Source organism: Polypterus senegalus, chromosome 3 (assembly GCF_016835505.1).
Source record: "Polypterus senegalus isolate Bchr_013 chromosome 3, ASM1683550v1, whole genome shotgun sequence".
Classification (NCBI taxonomy): domain Eukaryota; kingdom Metazoa; phylum Chordata; class Cladistia; order Polypteriformes; family Polypteridae; genus Polypterus; species Polypterus senegalus.
In genome coordinates, this window is record NC_053156.1 from 15862109 (window position 1) to 15874492 (window position 12384).

Genomic DNA, 12384 nt, shown 5'->3' on the forward strand with positions numbered 1-12384 from the left:
CCAGTGCATATATACAGTGCAATATTGTCCAAATAATGCTTCAGAGGCTGTAAAGAAACAGCTTGATCCAACACTGCTTTTAAACAGACTGTTTGTAAGCGATCAACAAAATTTGGAAGACCAGAAGGAATTATTTGTATCAACCTGGCCATGATCCTCCATAGGAAAAAGTTGGACTGCCTTCTCTGAATGGGAGGAGAGTTACTGCCTCGAGGGAAGGAGTTTAAGTACCTTGGGGTCTTGTTCATGAGTGAGGGGAAAACCGATGGTAAGATCTACAGATGTGTAGGGGCGGTGATGCTGTCACTGGTGAAGAAGGAGCCAAGTCAGAAGACAAAGCTTTCAATTTACCAAGCAATCTATGTCCCTACCCCTCACCTATGGCCATGAGCTTTGGATAATGATCAAAAGAATGAGATCACAGGCAAAAGCGGCAGAATTCAGCTTCTTCCGCAGGGTGGCTGGACTCTCTGTTAGAGACGGGGTGGGAAGCGCAGACATTCCAGGGGGCACTCCGAGTAGAGCCACTGATCCTCCGCATTGAGGTGGTTCAGGCATCTGATATGGATGCCTCCCAGACAACTCCCTGTGGAGATTTTGCAGGCACAACCAGCTGGAAGGAGATCCCGGGGGAAGACCCAAGACTCACTGTGGTGATTACATCTCCCAGATGGCGAGGGAATGCCTTGGGATCCCCACAGTATGAGTTGGCAAGTGTGGCTAGGGAAAGGGATTCTGAGTATCATTGCTAAGACTGTTTCATGACCCAGTTTTGGAAAAGTGGTGGAAAATCAATGAATTAAATAATGAACAGCGTTTTACCAGTTTCCTCTGTACCATTTCAGGTGATTTAATAAGATCAAACTGCTTATGTTTCAATAAAAAGTGGAACTTTTGACCAGTAGTGAATATTAATAAATATTGCCGGAGATGGTTGAGGAGGCGACCCGGCTGGGACGCCCAGGAGGACCGGAGGAGGGCTTGCGCCTTCCCCGGACATGTGGGGGCGACCGCCCTGGTTCCTTTGAGGGCCATGGGTACAGAGCTTTGAAGCACAACCTTGTAGGGGCCCGTGGTCACCGCCAGGGGACGCCCCTATGCCTTTGGACCCCTGGACTTCAACACTTCCGCCAAACCCGGAAGCGCTTCGGGTAGAGGAGCAGGGTCACCCAGAGTGCTTCCGGGGATGCAGCCGGCACTTCCGCCACACTGGGGAGTGTCGGTGGAAGATTGCCGGGACACACCTGGAGTACATCCGGGTGATTATAAAAGGGGCCGCCTCCCATCATACAGGGGCTAGAGTCGGGGGGAAGAGGACGAGGTCTTGGAGGAGGCAAGGAGGCGGCCTGAAGAGTAAGAAGGCAGTGTGTTGTGGCCAAGCACAAATATGATTAATAAACGTGTTGTGGGTGACATGAACGTGTCCGCCTGTCTGTGTCTGGGCCGGCTACCACAATATAAAAAAAAATATACAAAAACCTTTACAATTCATTAATTCATTGAGAGCTAGAATCTATAAGAGGTACCAGTAAGTGAATAAAGTACATCTTTTAATAACAAAAAAGGAACATTTACAAAGTTTTAACTGAATTAAAATAAAAGCACATCCATAAACATGCAAACAGGAAAATTTTAAATTAAATCACACTCACAAAAGTCATGCTTCAGTGAAGATCCCATTTTCTAACTTGTTATAATAAGTAGGTGAGGATGGCGGGAATGCATTTATTTTGAGGGGATCACATCACAGCCTAAAGGCTGTGTCAGATTTACGTCTCTAAACAACTCGCACCAATTTTTAGATGGAATTCACGTCACTTAAGAGTTGCAGTTGCTGGTAATTTGTCACTCCTCGGTCGCTGGAGCTGGCCATAAATATTTTAGACTGTTTGGCTTACACATTAATTGCAAGGTGGAATACTGTGCCATGCATGGAGTGCAGAGTCATTCTGGCAGCTACTTGCTGCCGCAATACTAACATGAGCACTGCAATAAAGACAAAACACACACCCTAGACAACTCAGTTGCAGTGTGGCCTTTTTGAAACTTCACAGTGATTTATTTAATTCATTTTGCTTCAAGACTGGATGCCAGAATACCTTTACCCTATCCTTGAATTGGTGCCTATCTATGTATTATTTGACAAGTGATTGAGATTTCTGGGTGGCCTGTTCACCACTTTTAACAGGAAGGAAAAAACTGGGGAGGACATCGTTTTGCATTTACAGTACAGGCCAAACGTTTGGCCACACCTCCTCATTCAATGTGTTTTCTTTATTTTCATGACCATTTACATTGGTAGATTCTCACTGAAGGCATCAAAACTATGAATGAACACATGTGGAGTTATGTACTTAACAAAAAAGGTGAAATAACTGAAAACATGTTTTATATTCTAGTTTCTTCAAAATAGCCACCCTTTGCTCGAATTACTGCTTTGCACACTCTTGGCATTCTCTCGATGAGCTTCAACAGGTAGTCACCTGCATTTCACACACACACTTGAGTTATTAATGTTTAACAATGTTGTTACTGCCGTCACTGTCCCGGCACTTCCTTGTGCGCTTGTAGCGTCAGCAGCGTTATGTTGGGCTGCAACCCAATGTATTGTTTGGTCCCATATAGTACCGTCTGCTACAAGAAGCACGCGATATGAAAAAATAAGTTCTCTGCGACATTAATGCGTGTCCACCAAAACTGTTCATCATGTATAGTCAAAAAAATGTGTTATGATAATGTACCCTAGGAAAGGAACTATTAAAAAATAAGTATGCTAGAAATTACATCTTGCCTGAAGAAGGGGCCCGAGTTGCCTCGAAAGCTTGCATACTGTAATCTTTTTAGTTAGCCAATAAAAGGGGTCATTTTGCTTGACTTTTCACTACATCCATAATGGCTAACACGGTACAACACCCTAGTACTATTACCTTGCAAAAGGCAAGTAAAAAGAGGCAAATCAGGAACATAAAGCAGGAAGGACTTTGGTGCATTTAGGTAGGCAAAGTTATCATGAGTCACCAGTTGGTTAGCGTGCTCACACACCCATACACACAGTCACTCAGTCACTCTCCCTCTTCCTTACTGTCAGTGCGGTGGGTTTTGTTGAAGATGTTCTTTTCAAATGCCTTTTGCTCTTTAACCGTGGGGTATGTGTCATCATAGTACTGCAAAGACAAAATGTGCACTGGGCATTAGCAGATGTGTACTGGGGCACAGAACAAACAGTGGTTTACACAGCTACAGTGGTGTGAAAAACTATTTGCTCCCTTCCTGATTTCTTATTCTTTTGCATGTTTGTCACACAATGTGTGTTTCTGATCATCAAACACATCTAACCATTAGTCAAATATAACACAAGTAAACACAAAATGCAGTTTTAAAATGATGGTTTTTATTATTTAGGGGAAAAAAAATCCAAACCTACATGGCCCTGTGTGAAAAAGTAATTGCCCCCTGAACCTAATAACTGGTTGGGCCACCCTTAGCACCAATAACTGCAATCAAGCGTTTGCGATAACTTGCAATGAGTCTTTTACAGCGCTCTGGAGGAATTTTGGCCCACTCATCTTTGCAGAATTGTTGTAATTCAGCTTTATTTGAGGGTTTTCTAGCATGAACCGCCTTTTTAAGGTCATGCCATAGCATCTCAATTGGATTCAGGTCAGGACTTTGACTAGGCCACTCCAAAGTCTTCATTTTGTTTTTCTTCAGCCATTCAGAGGTGGATTTGCTGGTGTGTTTTGGGTCATTGTCCTGTTGCAGCACCCAAGATCGCTTCAGCTTGAGTTGACGAACAGATGGCCGGACATTCTCCTTCAGGATTTTTGGTAGACAGTAGAATTCATGGTTCCATCTATCACAGCAAGCCTTCCAGGTCCTGAAGCAGCAAAACAACCCCAGACCAACACACTACCACCACCATATTTTACTGTTGGCATGATGTTCTTTTTCTGAAATGCTGTGTTTCCTTTTACGCCAGATGTAACGGGACATTTGCCTTCCAAAAAGTTCAACTTTTGTCTCATCAGTCCACAAGGTATTTTCCCAAAAGTCTTGGCAATCATTGAGACGTTTCTTAGCAAAATTGAGACGAGCCCTAATGTTCTTTTGCTTAACAGTGGTTTGCGCCTTGGAAATCCGCCATGCAGGCCGCTTTTGCCCAGTCTCTTTCTTATGGTGGAGTCGTGAACACTGACCTTAATTGAGGCAAGTGAGGCCTGCAGTTCTTCAGACGTTGTCCTGGGGTCTTTGTGACCTCTCGGATGAGTCGCCTCTGCGCCTTGGGGTAATTTTGGTCGGCCGCCACTCCTGGGAAGGTTCACCACTGTTCCATGTTTTGCCATTTGGGGATAATGGCTGTCACTGTGGTTCGCTGGAGTCCCAAAGCTTTAGAAATGGCTTTATAACCTTTACCAGACTGATAGATCTCAATTACTTCTGTTCTCATTTGTTCCTGAATTTCTTTGGATCTTGGCATGATGTCTAGCTTTTGAGGTGCTTTTGGTCTACTTCTCTGTGTCAGGCAGCTCCTATTGAAGTGATTTCTTGATTGAAACAGGTGTGGCAGTAATCAGGCCTGGGGTGGCTACAGAAATTGAATCAGGTGGGATACACCACAGTTAGGTTATTTTTGAACAAGGGGCAATTACTTTTTCACACAGGGCCATGTAGGTTTGGATTTTTTCTCCCTAAATAATAAAACCATCATTTAAAAACTGCATTTTGTGTTTACTTGTGTTATATTTGACTAATGGTTGAATGTGTTTGATGATCAGAAACATTTTTTGTGACAAACATGCAAAAGAATAAGAAATCAGGAAGGGGGCAAATAGTTTTTCACACCACTGTATATATTTAATAATAAAAAAAAAAAAAAAATAGGGGGGCCATGCAAGTCCCATTGCAGTCTTTACCTTGGCGTAAAGCCTCTCACCATCATTGTCCAGAATCAAGACAGCTTTCACTGTGTAGAGAGAGGGTTCCTGTGGTGGGGAAAAAACACAACACAGAAGGTGAAGCCACAGTTGTAACGTAGTTCATAAAACATGCCGAGATGGCTCCGAGGAACACAATTAGGGAAGGTGGAAGCGGGTAGCAGTGAAGATGAATAATACTGGGTATGTCACTGTGGTCTGTGTATTTAATCAGCTTTGAACTCATAAATTGCCTTCTTAGGAAACATTTTTTCATATACATTGTTTATTTTTTTTTACTATTTCTGCCTATTAATATGTTTGCTATGTTAAGTGCTTGCTTTTTCCTTTTATTATGCGTTGCTTGCTTTTTATTCTTGTGCTATATACATTTGTAAGAAAGCATTTCTTGGGCTGTGCCAGGAGAAAATTTTTTGGTCTGCAGAGAGTTCTAGAAATGAGACGATACAGTTCCAAAGTTAGACAATAATTGGTTTATGGCACCAATAGAACACCTTAATAAAATCCCAAAAAGTGTTACCACCACCAGAAGACAGACATGATGAGAGAACTGGGGACTTCTGCACGCTCAAAATGCACTGTACAGGACCACCGTGTACTGAGAGCACTCGGCTAACTGGCTGGGGGGGTTCGCGGACGGTAGACAAGGCAAGTGCATATCCATAATGCAAAATGACAATTCCTCCCTGCCATTATAGAAATTGAGTTTTCTTGCCTGAGCCTCACCTGAATTATATGCTAAAAAGAAACATGCTTTAATATAAGCGAAGTATAAAGACATTGTTATGACTTTTTTTTTTTTTTAGCACTGTTTTTGTGTTGCCGTTGTAGCTTTCAGGTGGCACTGCAAGTGGAACAACCTTGCCACCGCTGAACCTCATCCACTTGTGGAGCTAATACCTGCAGCTTGACACAAGGGGCCGTTTTCACATTAATCAACTATTTCATCAGAATCTGATCCCAACTAAATTAAAATGTTTACTGAACTGAACCAGTCAGTTTCCTCTTTTCACATGAAAGCCTCCAAGTACAGAGACAGATGAGTTCATACCGATGCTCACTCACACAAGGTTATTTAAGAGTCCAAATGAAGATGATTGCATAATTAGTCATTTATCATTGTGAGAGATCTTTAGCTTACAGCCTAAAACGTAAAAAGAACAAATAAGTCTGTGGGAAAAATACAGTAAGCATGAAACACACAAAACATACTTAAACAACGGAGAGACAGTCAAATAAGAACCTGAAGGCTGACAATTTGCCATTTAGTAAAAGAAACGGGCAAGTGCAAAATGCCTCTCTGAAATGGACTGCCTGCACCTCCAGGTCAGGATCAACTCTTAAGGATGAGATAGGCGTCAGATCACCTTGACTAAGGAAAAGACAGACTAGAAAATTAATGTATGGCTTCCGACAGATATCAGTTGGTTTACCTGCGATTAAGAAATAGGTCAGAATGAAAACAGTCACCACATTTGCTTATTTTCCCCAAACTAGGAGAACAGTGAGCCAAAGTAATACTAGTGAGGGTCTAGTCTCCCCTTTCTTAGGCTTAGTGCACACTAACACTGTTAAATGTGAAAGCACAATTTTCATTTAAAAAAAAAAAGAAAAAAAAAGAAAAAAGTGTTGGTGCACTTTTAGTGAATTTTCAGATTGTTTTCTAAAAGTTTATCATCCACACCAAAATGCCACAAACACGTAAATCTGTCTTCTTGGGCATGCACAACTCATCAGCCAAGAGTGACCAAATCCAAAATTTCTGAAAGAACCTGGGAAAAAAGAAATTGGACTTCTTTGATTTTTCATGATCTGTCCTCAATCAATCCAATATATTTATAAAGCACACTTAAAACCAACAGAAGAAGTTGCACCAAAGTGCTGTACACAAAGAAAAAAGTAAGGCTACTGTAAAACAACCAGTTTAACAACACAGTCAGTAAATATTCCTGAATATCTGTCCCTCCCCTCAACCACCATAAAATGCAGAGGATAAAAAGTGGGTTTTCTAACCGAGTCTTAAAAACCTCAATAGAAGAAGAAGATCTGATATGGAGTGGCAGATCTTTCCAAGGCAATAACTGAAAAAGCCCCGTTACCCTTAAAACTTTAGCCGGGACCTAGGAACTGCAAGGAGTAATTCGGCAGATGACCACAAAACTCTCGCTCCCGAGAGGGGATGAAGAAGATCGCAAACGTATTTACAGGTGACGCCATGCAAGGCCTTATAAACAAACAAACAAAACTTTCAAGTCAATGTGAAATCTCACTGGCAAACAATGGAGGGAGTCTAATACAGACAAGATATGCTCTCCTTTACTGGTGCTAGGCAGAAGTCTACCAACTGAAGGCACAACAGGGCAGATTTGGGCAATCCCACCTAAATACAACTGCATTTAAAGGTTACAAATGAGCATAAGAAAGAAAAAAAACCAACAACAGACTAGATGTTCACTGGATGTTCAAATTGTTCTTTATGCAGGCTCCAGTTAATCCAAAATGCTGCTGCAAGAACTGTTACAAGAACAAGAAAATATGAACACATAACCCCAGTTCTTAAATCCTTACACTCACTACCAGTTAAGTTTAGGGCAGATTTCAAAATCCTCCTTTTAACATATAAAGTCTTAAATGGCCCTGAAATGAAGCATCTAAAAACACAGCCTCCCCCAGAATAGGATTTCTCTGTGTGTACAAATTAACGTCACCAAAAGAAAAGTGCAACTGAACATGTGTAGCACTGCCGGTAACACTTATAGGACAGCCACATGAAATCGCTCATGATTGCTTACACCCGGCTTTTTGGACTTTGAGACCCCAGAAGACATGAAGTCACTGTCCATCTCACTTTTATATAAATGGAGGCACTGCGAGACTATTTGTGTCTCACAAATGAAGCAACTGAAAGTACTAAATGATGCATCACACTGATCTTTCAGGGTTCCTTATTGTGATTTTTAATTCGTAGATGTTTTCAAAGCAACCTAAAATCTGTAAAAAAAAAAAAAAAAAGTTGGGAGTTTTCACAAAGAAACTACAAACTATACAGAGAAAAATGTTGAAGAAAGTCACAAGACGTGTAGGATGTAGTTAGTTAAAATAATAATGATACAAAAATGTGACTGGTGCAAAGTAGAGCGTGCAGACTCCAACTTGCTAGGCAGGCAGCACTGAGCACCAGTCGAGCGTGGTATCCAGTGGTCAATGAATACCAGACGGGATTAAACTACATGGGAGTCTTGCTCCTCCTTCACAGAGGCAGCACACCGTTTTAGGCACCGTGTTTCAAGTAAGCAGCGAGACGCACGAGATGGAGACACCCTTTGTTGGTGTACATACAGTTGAAGTGGGGGGGGGGATTTACACACACTTAAGGTGAATTCTTTAAATAAGATAAAAAGTGAAATCGCTTGTCTGTGAACATTGCTGGAAAAAAATTAGATGTCTTAAATGATATGCCAAATGTAGAGTCCATTAGTATAAAATCTGTGGAGGGGTTGTAAAGTGAGTGTATATATAAACTTCTGACGTCAACTATAGCTAAATGTGCATTGGTGATGGAGATTTTAAATCCTTATAATGATAAAAGGAAAAATAGAATTTTGGCTATTTATTTTCACTTGTATTAATGAGAACGTCTCGGGGATCACCGGTTCAGGAAAGAATCGGGACACCATCACAAACATTTAGGATACTGGGGATGTGTTTAGAAAACTTTCCCCGTTAATCAAAAAAGCGGGATAGACAAAACCATCTGAAACTACTCTGTGGAGTGGTGTGCCAGTTTAGTTTTACAAATGAAGAGAACAAGCTGCCAATTCAACAATACGAAAAGGCCGACAAGCAAAAACAGATCTGCAATTGCATCTCATCTTTGGAGTATCACAATGCCGGAACTGGCGCAAGGTAAAACAAACATTCATTCTTCTACGATCAAACATCAAAATTCTTCAAATAAACTTTAATTACACTCGAAATAGTGAAGTTCTATCTGACTGCCCTCGCCTGTATGGAGGCTGTCCAGGATGGCGTATTCAGCCACAATCTTGGCCCTTTTATGGGTTCAATCATTTCATGACCGACACAAGATGTCAGACAGATGACCCTCTCTTCTCTCTGCAAGATCCACAACACCCGTGTTCCTTCCCTCCCTGTGGATGCCTTGTACTACTAGGTGAGAACTCACATACAGAGCACCGCCCGCTCCTACAACACAAGTCAAAATGAAACCCATTTGATTTAGGAGTGTGTTACAGGCCAGTCGGAGACACTGGGGATGTCAAAGCTACCAGGCAGGGGAGTGCATCCCAACTGCCTCTGGCTTGTCAATATAAATAACTAGAGCACAGGGAGATGGATGGAAATTTGTTAAGCTAAGATTTCACATACATTTACAAAGTTCTGCAAACAACCTTGGACAAGGAATAGTTTGTGGGTCTGCACTCTTACAAAGAAAAGGTGCCAGAATGGTTCTTCAGAGTGATGCCATAAGGGAACCACTCTTGGTTCTCAAAGGACCCCTCCTCATTTATTTGGATCTGTAACTGGCTCAATACAGTGAATAACCATAAATAGATGGTAACAGACTTATGAAACACCAATAAGTCATGATTCAAAAAGGTGTTAAATATTCACTAAAAACATCACCTCATTAATATTGGCCAATGAAACTAAAACTGTGATTAGTCAGAGCTAGCAATGTTTTATATACAAATCTCTACCTCGGTTTATGGGTTGGTGGGACATTCTTTTTATTGATAACCACTGTGTGCAATGTGTGCAATACTGGCATTATGCAGTGGAGCACAGCCCACTTGTCTTGGCCACTTTTTCCCAAAGATCAGTTTAAAATGCAGTAGATATCCCCACAAGGGAAAACCTATCAGACATAAAACCGACAGGAACATTACCACAGACATGACTGCAACCAAATAAATTTGATATGCAAATAATTGAAAAGGTCTCTTGCTTACAACAACACAGCCCAAGTCCAGGTTTACTTTAATCTGTTAGTGTCCTGCAAGGTAGCCTACCATCCATTAAATAATTCCTTTTTTTTTTTTTCCCTACGCATTGGGGAGCTTTTCAAAGCACAAAGAACCAATCAAACATCATATGCAAAGAACCCATCCCAAAATAGAATGGTGCTTGGCCAAGCAATAGTTCCCAACAAGGAGTCACACAACCCAGTATAAAAAAAAAACAAAACATTAAAATGCCATTAAAGAACCATTACTATTAAGAGTGTGGATGTTATTTTTTGTAAACTGGAGAGACAAGCTTTTTATGGTGAAAGGCCTGCTCTCTTCACAATTGTTCTAATGTTCTAAATGAGGGGTCCTAAACTCCGGTCCTGGAGGGCCAAAGTGGCTGCAGGTTTTCATTCCAACCCTTTTCTTAATTAGTGCGCTGTTTTTTCTGCTAACTAACCTCTTCCGATTTCATTTTAATTGCATTCTTTGTACAGATGTTTTGCCCTGAATTTCTTCATCCTTCCTCTGAATTGCTTCATATCTTTCCTTAAATGGCACCCAAACAGAAAATAAATGTAAAGTGAGTGAAACAACAGAAGACCAGCCAAGTCAGGGCCTCAAACTCCAATTTATTTCACTCCAACCAGTTGCTTAATCAGACGCAGAGTCTTGCCGTTAATTAAAATCGTTCTTTAATTCCATGGCTTGTTGCTGCTTTCATTGTGCAATAGCAGGCAATTCCAAAATTGATGATTTTCTCTTTTATAAGAGCTCTGGTCATATGTATTTGGGACCTGAGCAGATCAGCATTCCAGAGACCTTCACCTTTCTTTATTTTCAGATACTGTATGATGGTCACAGTTTGCTGGTCTTGTTTTGGCTCATTTTGTATCTCATTATTGTCAGTCATGGGGGGTCTGCTGGAGCCAACACAGGGCGCAAGGCAGGAACAAATCCTGGGCATGACGCCAGCCCACCACAGGACGGACACACACACACACCCACCAAGCACACACTAGGGACAATTTAGGATCGCCAATCCACCTAACCTGCAAGTCCTTTGGACTCTGGGAAGAAACCAGAGCACCAGAAGGAAACCCACACAGACACGGGGAGAACATAAAAAAACTCCACTCAGGGAGGACCCGGGAAGCAAACTGCGCCACCGTGCCGCCCTTCTCATTATTGTTTGGCTGCTAATTAAGGAAAAAGAAAGAAACAAGGGGTCTGAGTCTTCAAGAGCAAGTCAAATAAAATTAATTCAAAGTAAGTTAATTAGGAGCAAAAACAGGTCACAGATTAAGAAAGGGGTTGGAATGAAAACCTGCAGCCACTGGGGTCCTCCAGGACCAGAGTTGGGGACCCCTGTTTTGCGGCTGTCAAAAATCAAGCCTGTTTTGTCTAAACGCAACCTTCAAACAGTGATACATGCTTTTATAACATCTCGTCTAGATTACTGCAATGCGCTTCTTTTTGGAATTAGCCAGGCCTCCACTGCTCGCCTACAGCTGGTGCCAAACGCTGCTGCTCAATTTTTAACTGGCACAAGAAAGCATGAGCATGTTCCCCCCGATTTTGGCTTCCCTTCACTGGCTTCCAATTCGTTTTCGGATCCATTTTAAGATCCTCGTATTTGTTTTTAAATCTTTTAATGATTGTGCCACACTTTATTTGTCGGAACTGCTGCACCCTTACGTACCGTCTGTCTCGCTCTCTCAGGTCAGCAGACCAGAAGCTTTTACGTGTTCACGGTGCAAGCAAACTCCGCGGTGATAGAGCTTTTTCAGTTGCAGCTCCAAAACTCTGGAACGATTTGCCCGTTGCACATTTGGCAGGCTCCTTCGCTAGCGGTCTTTAAATGCTATTTAAAAATACATTTTTACTCTCTGGTTTTTAACCCAGTATGATACGTTGGCTATCTGTATACTTTTTATTAAGAATCTCTTCAGTTCTTATGTGGTTATGTGTTTCTGTTTCATTTACCCTTTGGTGTTGTGCGTCTGATACGTTGGGCTTTCTTTATTTTTTTTTAATTGTACAGCACTTTGGTCAGCCTTGATGTTGTTTTTAAAGTGCTTTATAAATAAATGATGTCTGTGACAGACAAATCACTAAAAGAGCTGTGTAGTGTGACAAGATGAACACACAGCCAAAGACGCACGGTTATGATGTCAGACAGACCAACTTACCTGGATTGTCCCTCCCTAACACACTCAAAGTTGGTCTTGCATTTTTACTAACACTAAACTTTCTCCCCACCCAGTTAGCTGGCAGCAGGTTGTCCAAGTGAGGCTCCAGCAAATTCCCAGATGCAGCTAAGCTCCCGAGACAAAGTTCTGTGATGCACTGACTTCCCCAGATTCACAGTCTGAGTGTATAACAGAACTTCACCTCAAACACTGCTCTCCGCAGGTGTCTGCCACCATCTTATCTTCTCCAACTTCATGGACGTCTTCAGCATTTTGTTTTCCCCCTCC

At 41.8% G+C, this 12384-nt stretch overlaps 1 protein-coding gene across 1 annotated transcript in view; it reads right to left on the minus strand.

Moving 5' to 3' along the window:
* The window catches only part of copz1 (COPI coat complex subunit zeta 1), a 52761-nt gene that overhangs the window by 17218 nt on the left and 23159 nt on the right, over positions 1-12384 (minus strand). Inside the window, exons 2-3 of the mRNA XM_039746692.1 lie at positions 4914-4982; positions 3083-3164 (exon numbers count right to left, since the gene is read on the minus strand). Of these exons, the coding sequence (XP_039602626.1) occupies positions 3083-3164; positions 4914-4982 (151 nt within the window). The remainder of the gene's footprint in view (positions 1-3082; positions 3165-4913; positions 4983-12384) is intronic.